The sequence below is a fragment of the Lissotriton helveticus genome, chromosome 1_1, assembly GCF_964261635.1.
Source record: "Lissotriton helveticus chromosome 1_1, aLisHel1.1, whole genome shotgun sequence".
Classification (NCBI taxonomy): Eukaryota; Metazoa; Chordata; class Amphibia; order Caudata; family Salamandridae; genus Lissotriton; species Lissotriton helveticus.
This window is the reverse complement of record NC_136057.1, coordinates 1,355,920,210-1,355,942,278: the sequence shown is the minus strand read 5'-3', so window position 1 is coordinate 1,355,942,278 and position 22,069 is coordinate 1,355,920,210. Positions and strand designations below refer to the sequence as shown.

At 46.1% G+C, this 22,069-nt stretch overlaps 1 protein-coding gene across 1 annotated transcript in view; it reads left to right on the top strand.

The window, feature by feature from the left end:
• Window positions 1-13,906, top strand: part of ADSL (adenylosuccinate lyase) — a 75,614-nt gene extending 61,708 nt beyond the window's left edge. Inside the window, exons 6-13 of the mRNA XM_078683353.1 lie at window positions 4,067-4,113; window positions 5,878-5,968; window positions 6,568-6,637; window positions 6,980-7,127; window positions 8,577-8,667; window positions 11,788-11,877; window positions 13,482-13,658; window positions 13,768-13,906. Of these exons, the coding sequence (XP_078539479.1) occupies window positions 4,067-4,113; window positions 5,878-5,968; window positions 6,568-6,637; window positions 6,980-7,127; window positions 8,577-8,667; window positions 11,788-11,877; window positions 13,482-13,658; window positions 13,768-13,854 (801 nt within the window). The 3' untranslated portion in view covers window positions 13,855-13,906. The remainder of the gene's footprint in view (window positions 1-4,066; window positions 4,114-5,877; window positions 5,969-6,567; window positions 6,638-6,979; window positions 7,128-8,576; window positions 8,668-11,787; window positions 11,878-13,481; window positions 13,659-13,767) is intronic.
• The last annotated feature ends 8,163 nt before the right edge of the window (window positions 13,907-22,069 follow it).

Here is a 22,069-nt window from a genome sequence, read left to right as displayed (position 1 = left end):
AGATCAACCAGGCCCAAGTCACCCTTATGATTTCGGATTAGGCACAGAAAGTCTGGTATCCTGAGCCACAGAGAATGGCTTTGATCCTCTGATTAGTCTTCCCCTTAAGGAGGATCTTCTGTCACAGCAGCAGGGGAGGGTCCTCCACCTGAACCTGTCAAGTCTCCGCCTTCTTGCGTAGAGATTTAGTGGCACCAGTTGACAGCTTTTAACCCCTTCCATGATGCCGTCGGCCATTGGCCGACGGCAGCACTACCTCGCTGGTGCTGCCGTCGGCCAATGTCGGCACTGCCGCGAAAAAGCGGAAGCAGCCTACGGGTTAACCTTCCTCTCGAAGTCTGTAATGTCATCTCAGCAGCCAGGAGTCTTTACCCCAAGATAATATACGCCTGCCGTTGGCAAACATATGTGGCATGGTGTGCAGAAAAAGCCAGTGATCCCCTTTCTGCCCTTTTTTCTGAAGTGTTACTCTCCTTGCCCAGCAGGGCTCTGCTCTGTGCACTCTTAAGGGATATCTGTCTGCTCTTTTTGCCTTTTTGTTGCTGTCGGAACAATCCCTCTGTTCAAATCCCCTTTTGTAGATAGGTTTCTAAAAAGACGTGTTCATCTCTTCCTCATTCACCATTTATCATGCCTCAGTGGAATATGGTGTTAACTTTCTTGATGTGTGCTCCTTTCGAGCCTCTTCATAATTGTCCCCTCAGGCCTGTGACAATTAAAACCGCCTTATTGGTGGCTGTTGCATCTGCCAGTAGAGTAAATGAGGTGCAGGCCTGGTCGCATAATCTACCCTACTTATCAGTCTATTCTGACAAACTGGTGCTTCGCATAAGGGTCTCCTTACTACCTAAAGTAGTTACCCCATTTCCCATAGGCTAATCCATCACTCTGCCTACTTTTTATGCTCCTACACAGGAGCGACTCTACCTTATGGACCCCAAAAGAGTGTTGTAGTTCTACCTTGACCTCACACAACAGTTTGGGGTGAACGAACAACTCTTTGTGGGGTATGTTGATGCAATGAAAGGTTGAGCTGTGCAGAAACTGATCATCTCCTGATGGTTCATGCTCTGCATTAAAATCTGCTATGCATTGTCCAAGAAACAACCTCAAGAATGTTTGCGAGCTCATTTCACCAGAGCTAAAGCTGCGACCACTGCGTTAGCTCACGGAGTTTCGGTTGTGGATATTTGACAGGCAGCAATTCGGGCTTCCTGCACACGTTCACCAAACATTACTGTCTGGACAGTCAGATCCATAGGTATGGGCACTTTGCCCATTCAGTCCTGCAGGGCGTCCTTGTTTGAAACTGGTTCACAGACCCACCACCGGGGATGGTATTGCTCGAGTATCTATTCAAAGATAAGGAATCTGCAGCTAGAAGTCTCAGATGAACAGGTTACTTACCTTCGGTATTGCCTTATCTGGTATAGACTATATCTAGCTGCAGATTCCTTACCGACCCACCCATCCTCCCCGCTCTGTGTTCGGATTTCTAGGGACATGGCTCATCCCTGTCAGGGCTTCAGTTTTCCACACCTGTGGTCAGTGTTCTTCATGCCTCCGCGCTTCTGGAGTGGAAAGTCGTTAAAAGAAACTGACGTCAGTGTGCCTAGATGGTGTCTCTATAGGTGGCAGGGATGTCACTTCCAGTGCAGATGACATGTGGAGCCAAATGACGCCACCAATCGGCGCGCTGGGGAATTGCTCACAAAAAATCTTCAAATCCAGTCTGATGCCTGGAAAATTCATAGGTAAGGAATTTGCAGCTATATCTAGTCTCTATCAGATAAGGTGTTACTGAAGATAAGTAACTTGTTCTTCCCGTACACTCTTGCTTTTACTTGCATGTTATTCTCCTTTCTGGATACCTAGTAGCTGAGCATAATGACATTAAAAAATAAAAGGAAAAAAAATGTGCATCATGGCACTACGTTTTTCAATTTGGTTACTGCACTCTAACGTTGGTGAATGTGGGTAAGCACATGCTAGGCTATTCCAACCTACAACAAATAACAAGCGTTTGCAATGCAATAGGTCTTGTATTTGCTCAAGTTTAAGCTATTGGCATTGTAAGTGACACTGCCTTTTATTTATCTGTTCGGAAAACAACACATTTACAAAGCCAATAGCTCAAACTCTTGTAAATGCGAGACCTATTGCATTGCAAATGCTTTTTTCTGGTAGGCGCGAGGAGATTAGGTGAATTGCCCAGAATCACAGGATGTTGAGCTGCCATAGAGACTCAAACCTGGTGCCCTAGTTCTAAAGGCAGCAGCTATGGCTGTTATGCCAATACGGTTTCGGTTACATTTTTTGTTATGTTTATTGGAAATTAAATATTCAAGTTTCTGAGGCTACGATTCTGCATTTGAAGAGGACACGCTTCATTTTATTTGGATTTGAGTTATTTATAGTCCACTTCAAGAGAATTTTATAGCACTATTGTTGTGAGGTTACCGCGTTAATCAAGCTTAACCAGCTAATTTCTGCAAATGGTGCATAACAAACATGCTTCTTCTATATTGTATGGTTTTTAAAAGATGTTATCAAAAAAGAGGAACATTTAAATGAAACACTCACTCTGAAGATAAACTTCGTCATCTATGGTGTAGCGTTTTTGAAGCAGTAACAATGGTGGAGATTCGGAGAGAATGGCCAAAAGAACGGACAGCACTAGAAAGATTACATTTGAGGGAATGAAAATTAGTGACACACCCCTGAACTGAAATATTTGCTTCAAAGATGTCCTGAAATAAAACAGAATCATAAAGGGAACAGATTTAAGTTCTTCTGATTGGCGAGCTTCTTGCTACAGTTTTGTGCGTTCCAAAGAGCTGTAATGGCTTCCCTTTCGTGGTGGGTGGAATGAAGGGCGCAAAGTCAGAACCATGCTTGTCTGGGAAGTGTTCTGTGTTGCAAAATAGCTGAAATGTTTAGTGAAGCTCTTGAAATGTGCCCTAATAATTCACACATGTGCTCCCTTCTCACAGCACTTACATAGTATGGTATTAGGAAATTTAAAAAGGCACCTGAAACCGAATCAAAATAAGCCACATTGTTGTAAAGATGGAGAACAAGATTATGATGCTCTGGTTTGCATGTGAATGCGTAGAGTCTTACTGTTCCACAAAGCGTTAAACATGTCACATCCTAGCATGCTACCCATGTAGCTGAGGATTTTAGTGCCACACATAGTATTGTATTTCTATAGTGCTTACTTCCCCTATCTTGGCAAAGGGCCACATGCAGAGGACCTCCATTACTTGCATCTTTCAGCATGTGGTAGTGCTTTCGTGAATGTAGATTCAGCCCTTCCTCAGTGGAAGTCTAATTCTTCTCCCTATAGAAGATGCACAAGCTACAAAACACTGATCGATTGTACAAATTGGAGCTTCATATCTGCACCCCCCTCCCCAGCAGGCCAAGGTTTTCCTCAAGTGCAGGACCCTGCCCGGAAAGTAGTTCAGAGCTACAATGGGGGACATGTACAGTGCCAGAAATGTCCCTTTCTTGTGGCGGTACGCAAAAGTGACAGAGCAGTGCTGGGAGAGAAGCAGGCGGACAAGAGAGCAATTTGGAGAGGGAAACACATGCGCTCTTGAGTGCTTGTAAGAACTCAGGCGAGAGAGAGCGCAATGCTGGGAGAGAAGCAGATGGAAGATATAGAACAGCACAGAGCAGGAGCTGGAGAAAAGCACACAAAAGAGACAGCTTATCAATGCATGCTGTCTTGTGGAGCGCTTAAGCAAAAAAATATATAGTTTCCTAAAAACGAGCAGCAGAAGAGATGGTGTCCCTGTAAGGCCTATGCAGCGGCCACAGAGTTGAAGGTAGTGTGCAAAAGCCTCACCAGGAATCTGTAACTACCACCCATTGTTTCAAAATAGGGTGCTATGCAGAGAGTATCATTCTAGAAAATTCTCCCTGAGAGAGAAAAATAGGCTAAACTTTTTACTGGAAAGACCATAAACTTCTCATTTTTACTTGCACGGGGCTCATTCAAGCCTTCTGCTCATCAGCCACAAATGAGATTTGTTCTCCTAAATTAATTTTCTTATTCCAGGTGGAAGAACTGGACCGTCTGGTGACTGAGATGGCCGGGTTTAAACGGTAAGAATGAAAAATTAAAGCTATTTTATATTGCAAAAGTAAGGGAAATATTCTGTGCTCTCCAGGTCTCCTCTGTTGACTGTAGATAGAATTGTTGTGTTCTTAAGTTCACCTTGGAGTGGTAAGGTATAGATCACTAGCAGTTTATTATTTTAATATAGTGATTGGCAAAAGTAGATTTCAGTCGAGTGTAACCATGAAAAGACTAGGTGTCCGTGCAGCAGAAACAGTGGCAAATGAATTTTCATCAGGAACTGCACCTCCTTACATTGATCTAGTCTGCTTCATTTACGTGTTGCTCTTTGAGGGTTTCAAGATTGTTCGGGTTCAGCCATTTGTAATCTAAGGTTATCCTACACTGGACATTGACAGGTACTAATGGCAACAGGTAGATGCATTACTTTGCCACCCACTACCAAGATGCTTCTGGCTACACTTGTATTGTGTGCCAACTGTTCTTTTGAGTTCTGTTTCGCTCTATGCATTTTACCTAAGCACCTTCACCTTTGTTTCACAGGCGATTCATCTCTCTCCGTCTTTGGTCACCTTGCGGGCTGTGTAGAGCACGTAACTACCACACCGCTATCATGCAGCCCGCTACAGTAGAACTCTCTTGTCCAAATCACTTTCAAAAGGAGTTGAACATTTAGGGCAATCAGTCCATTCAGATATGATGCAAATAGAGAGAATCTCACCCTGCTACTCCTACTGGTCATAGCTTCCTTTGTTCATTGGATGTTTTTATGAATGACTTCTAAAAGGATTCTGGTTGAGTAAGATATTTGTACTTTCTCAAGTAGTCAGTAAAATTGTTAATAGGCTATCTGAAATTTCATGCCCTCTTTGAAATGTTCAAAGAATGAACTTTACTATTTCCCATAGAGGTTAATTGCAAAGAGGGCGAGACCTAGGCCAACATGCTTGAGTCTATCACATGTTGCTTTCCCCGCAGTCTGACACCGGTTTCCTTCCTGTGAGTATGATCCCCTCACTTGTTGCTTTCCATTATGGACTGAATCCATTGTCTGTGCAGTCTCCAGGTATCGGTGACTTACGCCTGCCACTTTTCCCAGGATCCAAGTCCTGCTCATGGCTTTCCTGAAGGTCCAGGTGATTCCCTCTTGCTTTTCCTGGGGTATAAGCTCCTTGCTTGGTGATTCCCCTGCGGTTTTGAGTCTCTTGCTTTTTCCTTTTCCTGGGATCTCCAATTCTGGATCAATGATTTCCCCCCTTTTGCTTGTTGCTTTCTACTGGTTTGGAGTGCTTGTTCCATTGAATTCCCCAGAATTAATCTCTAGTCTTTCGCTTTTTGCCATGATGAGTTTCTTGCTTGTTGCTTTCCAGAGTCCGCCACGCATCATTTTTTTTAGAGGAAGTATGTGTCTTTGTGTGTAGTGGGGTATTTTATAGTGCAAACCTAGCTACGGGTAACAAAGCTCTATACAGGGCCAAACGAAACACAGCTGGTGAATGTTCACAGGATGGAGGTTGTAGAGGTTGACAAAAACTAAGGAATGGATAGATCTATAGAAGGCTTCATGGGTAATGGGGAGCTGCGGTTATCTGGAGGTACTTTTGTGGATGGAATGGGGTCAGATGCATAAGTAGGACGAGTCCTTTTTTTGTTACTCTCTCCACACTTGCTTTATCCCAGCGTCGCAGTCTCTAGCTCTTAGCTTTACTCAGGACCTCAGTCCCTTCCTTGTGGCTTTTCTATTTCCTTCCCAGGGTCTTAATCCTTAAACTGTTGCTTTCCCCTGCTAGGTCATACTTGGTGACTGGACAGACGTACAGCCGTAAAGTAGATATTGAGGTTATGTCGGTGCTGGCGAGCCTGGGTGCTTCTGTACACAAGGTGAGTACTTTCTCAAGCCTTTCCAGTTAAATGTAAGATGTAAGAGTGGGAGATGTAAGATCTCTTTGGGGCATGCATGATTCTGCAGAAACTATTTTGTAGTCTGTGGCCTAAGGCAATGTTTGATTTGTTTGTGCTTCAAAAGGCTGAGAGAGCTGTCCAAAGTCAGCTATGTTTTGAGCTCAGCTGACTGCTCCCAGCCCTGCCACCATATCTTGGCCAAAGACATTGCTTGTGGGTGGATTCCTAATACTTTGTAAAACTGTCCCTAGCCAAAGACCCAGGGGATTTAAGAATGAACAGTGTGGAAAAACGGTAGGTGGGGAGGGCGAAAGAAGTTGTGTGATCTTTAGTACATCAGATGGTATCCGTTGGGAGGACGAGAGCAAGGTTGTGACCTTCTTCTCTGCCTTTCCTTTCCTAGTCAAGAAAATGGACACAGTCTAATATTAGTACCTGTTGTTTACAGTGCTGTGATTCTCAGGCTTCTATTCATATTACTTTCTTCCTGTTGTGTTCCCTTCTGCCCCATACTTTTTTTTTTCTTCGCCCCCCTCCTTCCACACCCCCCATGGGAACCCACCCTATTTCTGAAAAAGATCTGCACGGATATCCGGTTGTTGGCGAACCTAAAGGAGATTGAGGAGCCTTTCGAAAAGGAGCAGATTGGTGAGCCGGGGAACTGGGCTGGAGGGTGGATGGGTTATAGTGAGATTTGACTTGGAATGAATCCCATTGCCTTTCCCACCACACCTTAGAGTGACAGTTTCAGAAGTCCCAGCCATTTAATTCTAGCGCCAAATCCTCATGGCTGAGGCAGCAGAACTGTCCGTCCATTTGCACAGATTTGACAAATTAAGACCTCATAGCAGATCTATCTCCCAGGTAAAACAGATCTTGCAGGCCCAAGCCTCAAAAAAGAGCTATCCATCTGACAAAGATAGCAGCTTGGACTTGATTGGTTCACCCAGCTCCTGAGATGCCCTGTTTTTTTCTGCATCTCTGTGCCAGGCTCCAGCGCCATGCCGTACAAGCGGAACCCTATGCGTTCGGAGCGCTGCTGCAGCCTATCACGCCACCTCATGACGCTGCTGATGGACCCACTGCAGACAGCAGCCGTGCAGTGGCTTGAGCGTACCCTTGACGACAGTGCCAACAGGTACTGGCAGAGATGCACTTTGTTTTAAAAGCGTTTGTCTACAGGAGGATGTGTCAGACAACAGTGCTTCCCCCAAATTATTTTCATGCGTTGTTTGTTTTTCAGGCCATCGCCTCAGTCTTTGATATACGCAGAGCAGATTTACAATACTAGCACATATATAAAGCTTGGCATGTTTCGAGTTAACTTTGTTTAGACCTGGGATTTAAAATTATGATTCAAGCTTTCCGCAGCAAAGTATTCTGGGCGACCAACAAACAGTGTGATGTCACGGAAACAAGTACGACCCCAGTACTTACAGTTTCAATACCTGAAAGCTACGTGAAAACATGTATGAAAGCAGTGAACGTTTTGAGGAAGCAGTTGGCTCTGGATTGATATGGTATTCTAAGTGTCAGTGACGTGTAATTTCTCACTGAATTCTTTTGTGAAAAGACCAACCCGGAGTTTACTGGTATCTTCTTCCTTGTAGAGTGGGAGTATTGCCCAGGGCTTTCCCTACTGCAACCTGAACTCTGATCTGCTGAAGGGGTTCTACTGTGTGTATCCCTATGCAAGCGTAGTTGCTGCTGCCCCGTGCTCTTCAACAGTAGGGAGACCATGGTGGAAATGTCTGACTTGAACGTGGTGGGCACAGCCATTCTGTCCTGGGATGGAAATACCAGACACACCTCAAAATACGTTCTCTTATCACTGCATTGGGCATGTTTTATGAATTAGCTTTGACATGTATAATTGGACTGTGAGTTTTTTCCTTAAGCCCTCTTTAGTTGTGCCGGTTATAACTACCTCCTGACATTAGCTCAGCCTTTGGGGATGTTTAATTCAGTCAGTCCAGGCATCTCTGCATGTTTTGGACATGTTTGGATTGGCTTTGGTCTTGTTTGAGGCTCTTCTTTGAGTCCATATTAATTGGTGTGATTGTACTGGCCTTAGTAGGCTTCTTTCCAACTCGCCCCAAGGATGGTAAGCACAAGTAAATGTGCAACTATCATTCATTCTCTCTTGCTCCTCCACTTCACACATAGATTCAGCATGAGCAGACTGTCATACATGCACTATGCTACACCATTTCGCACATGGGCCATTCTGCCTCTCCATTCTTACACTTGAGCTTATAAGCTTAAGCACCCTGTCTCTCATTTCACTTCACTACACACCATATACCCTGGGACGCAAACTGTGAAGAGCACAACTCTGATCCTCACATAGATATTGCCGGGGTGTGAAGCATTATACAAATGCATGTAAGACCATGCAATGTCCATTAAGAAGCAGTGGTGAATGCCTTGGGTGCTGAGCAGTGTTAATGACTTTGGAGAGGGGCAGCTGCTTGGTGGTAAGCTGTGGTTGTGTTTTTGAGGTGTGTGAGTGGCTGCCTGTGCTTGCAAGGCTTATTCTGCTTCTCTGGTGGATCTTGGGAGTGCTCAAAACTCGCTCTCTTTTCAGGCGCATCTGTCTGGCGGAAGGATTCTTGACGGCGGATATCATCCTGAGCACCCTGCAGAACATCAGCGAGGGGCTGGTGGTGTACCCTAAGGTAAGAGCCAACATCATCTGACTGAGGAGGGCTGCAGTGGGCACAATATGGCATGAGGGTACTGACAGATCTGCCCGCTTCCTAATACATGGAGTATAGAGGTTGCAGGTTGAGATCGAGGTGCACTGGCAGAGCTTTTTGGTGCCAGTCCTCACAGGGCAGGATTGGAGGGATTGGTGTCACTATAACGCAGATTTTCACAACGCATTCCTTTACATCGTAATTTTTACAACGCAGGAGCCATTACATCGGATGCCATTACAACGCATGGCATTACATAGCAGATGGTATTACAACGCATGGCATTACATCGTAAGTATAGGTAAGTATACCTTTTTTTAAATTTTTATTAAGTTAATTTAATTAATTTAATTTAATTAATTTAAATAAAATACATTTTAAAAAAGCCATTAATTTAATTTAATAAAATAATATCTATTTAATAAATGTAATTTTAATAAAAAATGGGAATAATTTAATTTAATTAAAATAATAAAATTAACTTAATGTACATATTTTTATAATTGATATTAAATTAAATTAATTGAAATAATTTATTTAATTTAATTAATTTAATTTAAAAATGTAATTAATGAAATAAAATTAATTTAATTTATTAAATATATTTTAATTAATTTAAAAATGGTAAATATAATTTAATTAACCCAAAACACAAACCCCTGTACCCCAAAACCCAAACCCTGCCCTAAAACATAAAAACACCCCTGTACCCCAAAACCCAAACCCTGCCCTAAAACCTAAAAACACCCCTGTACCCCAAAACCCAAACCCTGCCCTAAAACCTAAAAACACCCCTGTACCCCAAAACCCAAACCCTGCCCTAAAACCTAAAAACACTCCTGTACCCCAAAACCCAAACCTTGCCCTAAAACCTAAAAACACCCCTGTACCCCAAAACCCATACCTTGCCCTAAAACCTAAAAACACCCCTGTACCCCAAAACCCAAACCCTGCCCTAAAACCTAAAAACACCCCTGTACCCCAAAACCCAAACCCTGCCCTAAAACCTAAAAACACCCCTGTAACCCAAACCCTGCCCTAAAACCTAAAAACACCCCTGTACCCCAAAACCCAAACCCTGCCCTAAAACCTAAAAATACCCAAACACCCCAAAACATATACCTCAGTACCCCAAAACATATACTCCTATACTCATACTTATTAAAAAAATTACTTAAATTAATAAATTTAATTTATAATATTTAAAAACATAAATAAATATTTTTATTTATTTTCATTTATAATTAATAATAATTAAATCAATTATATAATATTAAATAAAAAAAAAAAAAATTATATACTTACCAATACTTACGATGTAATGGTATGCGTTGTAATACCATCTGCTATGTAATGCCATGCGTTGTAATGGCATCCGATGTAATGGATCCTGCGTTGTAATAGCTGCGTTGTAACAGCATTACGACGTAAAAGTTGCGTTGTAAGTGATACACACCGGATTGGAGTGCTGTTAGAAAGCTGTGTCCTGGCCTGTGGGCTGGAATCGAAGGTACTACACTTGGTGTCTAAGGGGCACAGACAGAGTTCTCTGTTGCCATAGCAGGGAGTGAGGCGTCGAGGTGCACCAGAAGAATTGTGTGTTGATCCCAGTGCAGGGTTGGCAAGGAATGTGGTAAATCAGGATGGAGGTCTGTTAGAAAAGCTGTGTCTTGGCCCAGGTGCTGAAATAAAGGATTGCACGCTGCAGGTCTGCTCTGGCTAATTAATGGAGCTGCGTGAACCCCAGTACATACATGTGCAGTGACTTAGCATAGGTGTCATGGGCCTCAGTGCGAACAAGAAAAATTTACTCCATTTCCTCCAACTTGGATAATAAAAATAGACCTGATTGGAGCGTGGAACCCTTATATCTCTGTGCACCAGTGCTACTGCACTAATTTCCCTTCTCATGGGGCTGTAAAATCCCCATCCTACCTGTCTTTCATCTTTCTCCTCCCTAGTTTTATTCCTTTCTCCTCTTTTCGCCTTCCTCCTTTTCATTCTCTCCTCTCTATTCCCTTCTACTTACTGTCTCATCATCATATTCTCCTACTTCCCAAACTCTGCTTTCTCCAACCACCTCTATAATCTCGCTGTACTCTGACTGTCATCCCTTATTCTTTTCCTATAGCTTGTCTTTTTTCTCTCCTCTACCATCTCCATCCATCTCGTCCACATCCTTATTTTGTGTTCTTTCATGCTCCTCTTCCCCTTATGAGTCTTGTTGTCTCTTCACTTTCTCATCATTATCAACTTCTTTTGTCCTTTCCTTGCTATCATGCTCTCCTATTTTATGCCTGTACTCCGTTCTCAAATTTGCTCTTGTGATTACCTTTTTTCATTTGTATTCGTTCCCTTTTCTCTCACCTTGATAGTCTGTATTCTTTACTCTATAGCGTTCTTTCTCTGCCATTGTCATATATGTGGTCCCTTTTTCTCTCCCTTCTTCTTCCAAAGACAGGCATATGACTGCAGTCTGTAACGTTTGGCCTTTCAATAGGTCTGCGGTTCCCATGAGATATGTTTTCTGTGCCTTTCGATCCCTACATCCTTTTTCCTACTACACCGCTGCTCCGCAGGCGAGTACTCTAGCAGGGAAACTCAAACCCAAAGCCAGTTGCAAAAGGGTAACAAAACAAATTAGCTGGCAGATGAACGGTTATCAGTGAAAGGGATGAAGGGGACCCTCCCATCTCTGGGCCATGGTGGTACTTCACTTGCTGCACTACTTATAGCTACGCCCATGGAAGTGTCATGGTTGCAGGTCAGGATTGAGGTGCAATAGCTGAGCACAAGCACTCGAGTAGGATGAGTGTTAAAGGTCAATACTGAGTTGCACTGGCAGATCTTTGTGGGTCCTGGTGCCGGAATCTCAGCATCCGCTTCAATTCTGCATTGGTAGAACTGCATGTGGGCCACAAGTAGGAAAGGTATAGGAGTTGCAAGGTGGGATTGGGGGGAACCCGCAGAGCTGCGTCTTGTTTCAGTAACATAATATAAAGGGGGTAGCTAAAGCCAGGACTGAGTTGCATCTCTAGAGCTGTGTGCGTATCCTAGTGCCTAATATTTGATTACTTGTTCCTTTCTTCTCCACCTCAGGTGATCGAACGAAGAATCCGCCAAGAACTGCCATTCATGGCAACTGAGAATGTAATCATGGCCATGGTGAAATCTGGAGGCAACCGACAAGTAAGACTTGCCAGCTGCCCACACTCCTAGAGGCCTTTGCACAAGCTGTCGATTGGCTGCCACCACTCATTCTCTGTACAGCATAACATCTGGAAAGAATCTGCCAGGATTGGACTACAAATCTGTCACACCAGCTCTGTCTGTCTAGTAGTCTGGCAGACATTTTGTGTGCTCCTCTTAGAAATTGAGAGGAACAGACCTGTAAACACAAGGGGCTTATCTCCTCCGCATACACAGCATATGAATGACCACAGGACTGCCAGAGTAAGCCAAGTATAGAGTGGTTTTAGAGCTTAAACATCACCCCAACAAAGATACCATACAAAAATTCTCTTAACATCTGCCAGGGGCAATTCATGCAAACACCGCTCTAATCTAGTCACTAGCAGCAGTTCGATTGAACGAACATTGGCAAATCCAGTAAGTCTGGCTTGCATTTTGAGTCCTGACTGAAAACGTTAAAGCCTAAAAGTGAAAAAGAACAATGCAAGCGTGATTGTTTTTGCTATATACTGGATCTGGAGATAAACAATTTAATGTGTGCTTGTTCAGTGTATTTTTGAGATGTAAAATAGTCCCTCATGCAGTGCAATAGGAAGAATGGTACATCAAACTGCCAAAAGCATGAGGTGAGAGGGAAACATTCCTCTGGGTGGAGCCAAAGTCCACTCTGTGCATCTTTTAAAGAATGAAGACAGCACTGCCAAGCCAGGCCTAAAATGGGCAGGAGAAGACCTAGCGGTCTGGCTAAATAATTAAGAAAATGTACAATGGTGCATTTTAATATGTACTTTTCTTTAAGAATTCAGCCTTGCTCTTAAAGTTGGATGCTGCACCCTGGCCCACTGGCATATTCGTGACACTTATCTGAAATGTGAAATCCCCTCTCTACGTGAGGCACCGGCCTCACGTAGAGAGGGAATTTCACATTTATTTTGAACAATTTTGGGACACGCCAGTTCCTTTGGGAATCTACATTGGAAGAGAACTTGGACATCCACCTCTGAGGAGATGTTATCACATTCACAGTTACTTTGAAGTACTCCACTTTGTTACACACTCACCCCCTCTTCATTTTTTGGTAGTGGGCAGCGTAATTTGCATTTTATGTAAGAAGAGCATTATTTTGGTGAGACTATAAATATAGAAATCGTCTGCCTTAATTCGCCACTTTTTTAATGTGTATTCAGCTCTTGGGTTTAGTTAGATTGCTTCCCAGTGTTTGATCTACTTATATTTGCCTGACCTTAAGTGTCATGCTGGACTCTGCCCCTAACATTTCCGCAGCTGCCTTCCCATATTCGTTCACCTATTTGAAATAGTAGGCAATACCACAGAATCCAGTCTGAACCTTGCTGGCGAAGGCTGCTGTCAAACACATTTTGTATTGTCCTGGGAACTCGGGTCCGTGTGACAAATCTCCTGGGCCCATCTCACCTTAGTTGCAATCCACCTCAGACGACATTGCTCGCTTGTGTCCTGTTTGCTTGTTATTCTCTGGTATTTCTAACTTGCATCTTCTCCATAAGGTTTCATCCCTTGTATTTCTTTCTCTCCTTCACTGCTCACCTCTGTTCTTCTCCATTGCTCACCATTCTCTATAGGACTGTCATGAGCGGATCCGCGTGCTATCGCAGGAAGCCGCTGCTGTGGTGAAACAGGAAGGTGGTGACAATGACCTAATTGCCCGGATCCGTGCTGATCCTTACTTTGCACCCATACTGGGTCAGCTAGACAGCCTCCTGGACCCAAAGTCTTTCACGGGCCGGGCCCCTCAGCAGGTGAGGAGGAAGGATGCAGGGGTGGGTGATATGTGATTATTCCTGAAAGACTAGAAATTGATCTAATACTTGAACTGGTGGGACTAAAAGCTCTCCTCTCTCCTGGCAGGTAACCCGTTTCCTGAAAGAAGAAGTCTTCCCCATGCTCACCCCATACCAGGGCAAGATTGATGTGAAGGTGGAGCTGGAGCTATAGATTTACTGCTGAAAGATATTAATACTGGAAATAAATAATTGAATGAGCACGCCATAGACCAGCAGGAGTCTTCTTTTCAGTCATGCGCCAGTTTGAGAGGAAATATTAGGAAGGCACAAAAACCTTTCTTCGAATATACTTCCCTGCTCCAAGTTGTCTTTTTGCCACACTAGGCCTTTTTCTTCAAAACCGGTGTAATCTCCTTCTGGATATCAGAATTTACATTGTTAAAACATCGAGGATTGGAGGGTTTCTCTTAGCCTGATGATGATTGTAACCAGGGCCATACCACAATTGAGGAAAGGTGTGCTCATAGCAGTAGAGAAAGCAAAGAACTGCTGAAGACCAAATACCTGCCAATTCTTGAAAGACTGAAACCCACTTGTTTATCACAGACGTTAGCTGCCACCAATAGCATTGCCAGGATCCCACAGGCCTCCAAATTGAAAAGCTGCTATTACTAAGAGGTAAGCAGGATCCTCTCTTGAAAGCAAGACCTAAGTGATATCTTTGCAAGACTGTGAAAATCAGTTAAAGAAGCAAATCTATCTGAATTGTTCAAAGCAGCCATCCTTGCTTCGAACACAGCATAAGACTACCTATGGGGAAATTTAAAACCCAAAAATGTGAACTAACAAGTGCAGTAAAACATTCATCACAACAGAAACTATTCTAAAACTCAAAAGGCTGGGATAAGACTTCCAACTAACCTTTGTAATAGCTAAGCAATCATAGAGACTCCGGCTAATAAGTGAGAGTGGTGGCAGGCAAAAGGTCCAGGAAACCTGTGGTCAAATCACAAAAGGAGAGTAGAGAGTGAAACCAATCCTTAGGAAACCAGGACATTGAATCTTCTTAAAGAGATTTCGAGTAAATCCTTTAATCCAAACATAACTTTAATTGAGTTGAGTGTGGGTCTGAGCAGCCAAGAAGTGTTTTTCCATGAATCGATGACCCAGTCATCTTGCCTGCCATATACACAGCTCTGGGTATAGCAAACTATGGACAAAGGGTAGCTGAGAGATGGCCAGGGAAGTAGAACTTAAGGTGACACTGCAATGCAACCCTAGGACGTAGGAATTCAAGAAGAGGGCTTTTTAAAGTAAACTCAGATAAGCAATTCCCTGGAGATGAGACGCTAAAGTAAAATCCTCATGTAACTAGAAAGTAATGTGTATCTTGCATGGTATGCATACCCTTTCAGGAGTCTGTTGGTGAGCAGCATTTGTCCCTTCTCATGTGCTACTCACCTAGACCTGCATAACCTCTTGGCTGTCATGCATATTTCCCGAACTTTTGCTACTGTTTGAAAACCCAATGTTTTAGAAGCTACAGCTGGACTTAATTCCAAGCAGTTCAGTTGCTGACCTGCATCTGTTTCTTGGACTGGACAATTCGATCTCTCCTCTGCAGACAGCAAGAAATACTGAATCACAGGATTTTGAGAGATCTTGACGAGTGTAGCGGTCTACCTTATTGTCCGGTGTGGCCGAGACCCCGGAAGCACCCACACACAATGTATCACTCTTTTGCCAGGCGTGGCCAGAGAGCTTAAATAAAGGGGCCGAGGTCGCTCGAGACTTCCGGCCGACACCATGTGCCTTAGTGTCTGTCAATTAATTCTGCGCAGTGTTGCGAGCACTCCTGGGCCTCATCGTGGGTCTTGCCTGCCCCACGACACTGGCGACTAGGGTGGGACCAGCAGTACCCCCAGAAGAAGCGTGCACACCCCAAGCGGCAAAAGTAAAGAAGACCGGGACAACGAAGAAGAGCCCCTACCGGGTAGGCGAGGACAAGCTGAGTGTCCCGACGTCTGCCTGCGCCCCAGGTCGCTGTCAGCTGCTTGCACCTGCGCTGGAGCTCCCAAGTGCACTCCGGTTGAGCTCACGCTCGGCGCGAAGACACGCGCATGCGCAGAGCTGCACCGACGCCGAGAGAACCCCGCAGAAGCTCCGACAGAGCCCGCGCTGGGAAAATAGATGCGCGCATGCGCAGAAGAAGCTCTGCAAGGACAGCTTATCAGACCTTGCTGCAAGTGCGCTGAGATGCTCTATCCTCACCGGGCCCCCCCCAGCAAATTGAAACACAGGTGCACAGTGCCAACGCCCATCTAGAGGCTACAAAAGCAAGAAAACAAACCTTGGCAAAGGTAAATCGCCCAACAAACAAACCTTGCCAAAATCAAATACACAAACTGACCAAAGGAAAGTAGAACAAACATTGGAAAGGATAGGAGGCACAAAATACATCAAGCACTGACACCTCCAAACGCCACCAAAGAAGAACAGTCAGTCACCCACCACGTGCGGCACGTGTGCCAGCTCGCTGCGAGACTGGTCCGAGCAGGAAGAGTCACAAAATAAGAACTGGCAATGGTGGATCAGGCAGCACCTGCGGCTCAACAGCCCGTGGCCCCAGCCTCTCCACCACATCACGTGCACTCCCAAGTCCGTGCGCTCTGTCCGTTTAGCAAACTTATTGATCCCGCCACCGCATCGCCCAGATGGAAGGTATGGATTGGCCGCCTCGACAATTACTTCATAGCAACAAGGGAAACAGACGGAGCTGTTAAGAGATCATTGCTACTGCATTTCGCGGGAGGCTAAATATACAAATTGTTCGCCCATCTGCCGGACACAGGAGCGCAAACGGATTATGACGCTGCGGTTAGAGCACTTAACGCTCACTTTGACCCCCAACTCGATCCTGATTATGAACGCTTCAAACTCAGACAAGCCCATCAGAGAGAAGGAGAGTCTATGGACACATTCCTTGCGCGTCTCAGAGAGCTGGCCAGCACGTGCACCGAAGACTATCAGGCCAAAGAGGTCAGGGCACAAGCCATCCAAGGGTGCCGCAACAAGATCCTGAAAACCCTCCTCCTTCGGCAGCCTCGCATCTCATTAGAAGACATACTGATCCTAGCTCGTTCACATGAGCTGTCAGACGTCAGAGCAACCGCCATGGAAGCCACGCTCAACCAACTGGCGGAACAGACAGCCACAGTCAATACGGAGCGAGCGGATGCCATTCGCACATCGTCCCGTGGTGGGCGAGGGAGATGGCCCACCAGAACCACCCGGCGGCCACAGTGTGGATACTGTGGGAAGGAGGAGCACCCTCAAGAGGTCTGCTGGGCAAGAAGAAAAACCTGCACAAAGTGTGGCATTCCCAACCACTTTGCGAGCGTATGCAGGGGAGGCATGCGAAGCAGAGGAAACCCCGAGCGGAGAAGAACCCATCACCTCAAGACCAGCAGGGGCCGCAGCACGCCGCAGCCAGCATCTGGAAGACTCGTACACGGAAGAGGAGGAAGAATGCTACCTTATATCATTCGCAAGTGACCTCAAACGGAGACGTCGACCACAACCCAAATGTGCCATAGAGATTGCAGGGTCCCCCGTAACTGCTCTTATCGACACAGGAGCTACTGTAAACGTCATGGGGTCGCAACACTACAAAAGGCTAAATACAAGGTCAACACTCACACCGTCAAGAATCAGAATTCTCACGTACAGAAGCCAGACAATGCTTCCCTTAAAAGGAAAAATGTCCGTCCAGGTCAAGTCAGAAAGCCAAGAGGTCACGATTACGTTTCACATAGTGGACAGAGAAGCCGATATACTTGTCCGGAGTCACACGGCAGAAGATCTGAGCCTGGTCGCATTTGCAAATGCAGTCAAGTTGATCCAAACGGACGACATCCTAGAACTATTCCCACAGCTGTTTAAGGGGCTAGGAAGCATGAAGAGGCCACCAGTGAAGCTGCATATAGACACTGCGGTGCAGCCCGTCGCACTAAGACATGGACGGATACCATTTCACCTAAGACCGCTGGTGGAACAGGAACTCCTGAAACTGGAACAACAAGGGGTGATAGAGAAAGTAACAGGGCCGAATCCCTGGGTATCTCCCATGGTCATTGCCGAAAAACCGAAGCAACCAGGGAAAATCTGGATCTGCATTGATATGAGGATGCCCAACCAGGCCATAAAGAGGGAGAGACACGTGACACCAACAATTGACGACATCCTAGCTGACCTTAATGGCTCCCAATGGTTTTCAAAACTAGACTTAAACACTGGTTATCACCAGTTGAAACTTGCAGAAGAAAGCAGGTACATTACTAACTTTTCGACACACCTTGGGCTCCGGCGGTACAAGCGGTTAAACTTTGGAATATCTTCCGCAGCAGATTTTGTCGGGGCTCCAAGGTGTTATCAATGTTAGTGATGACATCCTCAACCACTCGGCGACAATCGAAGACCATCACCGTCGGCTCAGAGCTACCCTCAAACGCTTGGCAGAACATGGAGTGACCCTTCACAAGATAATATGCCAATTCTTCCGCAAGACAATTGACTTCTTTGGCTACGTGTGTAGGAGAGTAGGGTCTGCAATCCTATGATCACCCAGATTTTTGCTTTTTGCTTCACTGGTTTACGACTTTCCCTGGCTGTGGGCCTGCTAATCAGACCCACAGCCTAGCTGTTCTCTCTATTCCAAATTGTACCCAGGTACTGAATTGGCACTGGGCCCTCTCTTGTGTCCCTGTAACCAGGGCAGAGGTGCACCCAGAAGTCTCCCAGGGGCTGCAGCATGTATTATGCCACCCCTGGGTTGACTAACTAAATCAGACACAACTGGCTGCTTGACAGCTGGGGCAAGGTGGTGTAATCACCCTTTGCTTTAGATATAGTATTCCTATATCTAAACCTACAATGGACACCTATATTCCTATCAGTCACTCCTATGGCAGGCCTTAACAATCCTGAAGGCAGAGTGCGTGGAATAAGGTGAAATGGTGCTCTGGCATGAGCTGAGCCCGTTTGCAGCTTGCGGAACCAAGTCCTAATAGCTGTTCCATGATAACGCATACCATATACTCTTAAGTGCATTATAATCCTCGCGGTTATATGCCAACTCTGGTATCGCTTTATCAAAACATGTCGAGTAAGGTGTCATACGAATTGGAATACTAACCCCTCGCCAATTCTGGCGACGGGGTTAGCATTCCACCCTTCTAGAGGGACACGACATGTATGTAACCTGTAACCCCGGTTAAAGTCAGACATAGCCTCAGCTCCACAAGATGGATGCTGCCACCGAGACACAAGTCTGCCCTCCTACTGCTGGGAGTCCTCCCAGCACAGGAGGCAAGGACAAAGGGTTTCCTGCCAGGGGCGGTGCCAGCACCGTCCCAGACAGGATTTTGTGTATCCTAGGTAGGCAGGGCTTTAGAGGAAGGTGACTGCAAGTGGCACCCCGGTGCTCACTGTGCATAGGCCGGCTTGAACCAGTTCCAGGGGCACTCCAGCCCCTGATCTGGGGAAAGCCCGCCAAAGGAGAGGAGTGTAACCACCCCCCTCCTAGTCCCACCCATAGGGCAGGACTTAGTCGCGTGCCAGCCCCCTTTTGCAGAATAAAGGTAGGAGCAGGCCCCCTTCCAAATTAGATCATCTTTGAATCCTGAAACTACTTTCCACGAAAGGAACTCAAGACTTCTTCCTAAGATTTCTCCCTTGTGACTAAGGAGTAGTCACCCTGCAGCAGCAGGCACCAACCAAGCATCGCGGTCTGCTGTAAGTCTCCTCACCGGATCAAGACTGCCCAGCTCGACGAGAACCGGCTTCCCTGGCACCTCTGACCTCTACCTGCATCATCAGCCCAGCTGTGATTCGTGGGTGTGACGAGACCTCGAGGGACCGGCCATCTTCCAAGACTGCACGACGCTTGCCCAGCACGACTCCGGAGTGACCCTCGACCGAGTGCTTTGGGGTAAGAGAAGCCCCAACCCTGAGCAGCTCCAGCACCGAAGTTCAGCTCCCCTGCATCCACGAGATCTGCGTGGGGCCCTCCTGCTCTTTGCTGCTCACCGCGTTGTCCAGGTCGCTTGCCCGTTGGCTAGTGGCCCTCTGACGACGAACTTCGACGACAAACACCGCTGGTCTGGTTGCTCCAGACTGGCCCTTGCTCCTCCAACAGAGGAGCACCCTGGACCCTCCTGGTCCACTCCAGACGCCATTTTTAAGTCCACTGCGTGGGCTTGCATTTGCCAAGACTTGTTGCCCCAATCCTGGGTCCAGCGACGTCGACAGCAGATATCTTCGTGGGACAGCTCGCACCTCCATTCTGGTCGCCGACAACGCCTCCTGGTCCGAGAGACTGCAGAGCCCAGCAGCGCCCACTCACCTGGCTGAGGTGACTTCGCCCGGTGCCACTCTGGTGCCCACCTAAATCACTGGCTAGTGATTCAGAACTTGGTCCCCTCTGCCTACAGGTCTTCCTCTTCCCGATCCAGGCTTGGATCCCCAAGAACTTCTTCACTGGTCGCCTGCCAGCAACTTCTTTCTTCAGGCTCCTGGTCCATCAACGAAGAAACCCGACGACATTTGAACCCTATGCAGCCGCAGCCCCTGGGCTAGGTAAACAGAGTACTCCGGTGCTCCAGCGTAGACCAACTCTCTAAGTGTCTAGATCCACTTTCGTTTTTGACCTACCTAGTCGGGTTCGCCCGAAAACACTAACTTTGCTTTTACTAGCCTCCATAGACTTTTTCCCGCCTTACGCGTGAGAGTTCCCACTCTGCACACGACGTCCCTAGGCCTCCTGCTTGTAATCTAAAGGTTCAGTAGTCCAGTCCTAGCGATTCTAAAGCCTATGAGAATAGTTACTCACCTGCTAGTATTTCGCATTCCACTTGTATAGTATATGGTTTTTCGTGCCCCTCGGGCATTTGTGTAAACTGTGCGACTTTAAGTATTTCTTTAAGAGTTTTGTTGTGTGCTTAGCTCCCTGTCTCATAAAGAGCCAGGGTAGTCTTGTTATAAATAAATATACTTTATTTTTCATAACTTGTGTGGTGTCCTTTCACTTGGTGTTCAAGGGGTATATGTGATGGTAAAACAGCTGGCTTAACACGCCCTCTAGAGTTTAGCCTAAAGACTGCACGTGTCCATGCTACTAGGATAGCTGGTCTATCAGGTTGACTTACAACCAAACATCAATAAGGGTTGTTTGGACTGATACATAGTGTTCACTAGAATAGTGAGCACTGCATATCAGGCCAACTTCTCACAACGTGTTCAGTCAGGATGGAGTCAAAGTGGACCCCAGAAAATCCCAAACGATCCAACTCGCCCCCGCACCAACCAATGCCTCTGAAGTGAGGAGCTTTTTGGGTATGGCAATGTACTGCGGAAAGTTTATTCCTAATCTTGCCACAATCGCGGAGCCACTGCGCAACCTGACCAAGAAGGAAACCACCTGGAGGTGGACCCAAGAGGAAGAGAAAGCTTTTGGCAAAGTGAAGTCAGCCCTACTGGAGAGCACGACCATGGCCTACTTCAACACAACTCGACCAACAGAACTGCTAGTAGACGCTAGTCTGGTGGGCCTAAGGGCCCTGCTCACCCAGGAAACTGAGCCAGGAACATGGATTCCCCTAGCATTTGCGAGCAAAGCACTAATAGCGACTGAAACTCGCTACTCACAGATAGAACGAGAGGCTCTGGCCATCAAGTGGGCATGTAACCATTTTCATCTGTACGTTAGTGGACAGCCGTTCAGAGTAGTAACAGACCATCAGCCCCTCCTCCCCCTATTCAAGGGGACCGCACCTCACCCACCTCCCCGGATTGAGAGGTGGGCAATACAACTACAACATTATCAGATGGAGCTGGTATATCGACCAGGCGCAAAAAACCCCGCCGATTTCCTGTCGCGTCATCCCGCACATCCTGCGGAGGTAGACTGATCAAGAGATGAAGATGGAAGAATTTGTCAACCTTATCTCCCAGTGGTCATGCCCACGGGCCCTCTCCATAGAAGAGATCAAGGCCCACATGGACACAGATATGATCCTCCAGCGAGTGGCTGACGCTCTACGGGAAGGCTCCTGGGAAGGATTCCTCAGAAACATCAATGGATGAAGTGATCCCGACCGGATCAGACTAGGAAAGTTCTGGATAGTCCGAGACGAGCTCAGCGCTGCAGAGAATGGCATGAGACTGAGAGGATCACATATCGTCATTCCACAAAGCCTGCAACAGCGAGCAAAAATCCTCACACATGAAGGTAATCAAGACACAGGTAGAATGAAGGAGAAGGTATGGTTACCTGGTCTGGAAGAAAATGTGGATACCGTTGTGCGTAACTGCAGAGCCTGTCAACTCACTGGCAATCCAGAAGCCCCAGTGCCAGTAATAACCGAAGA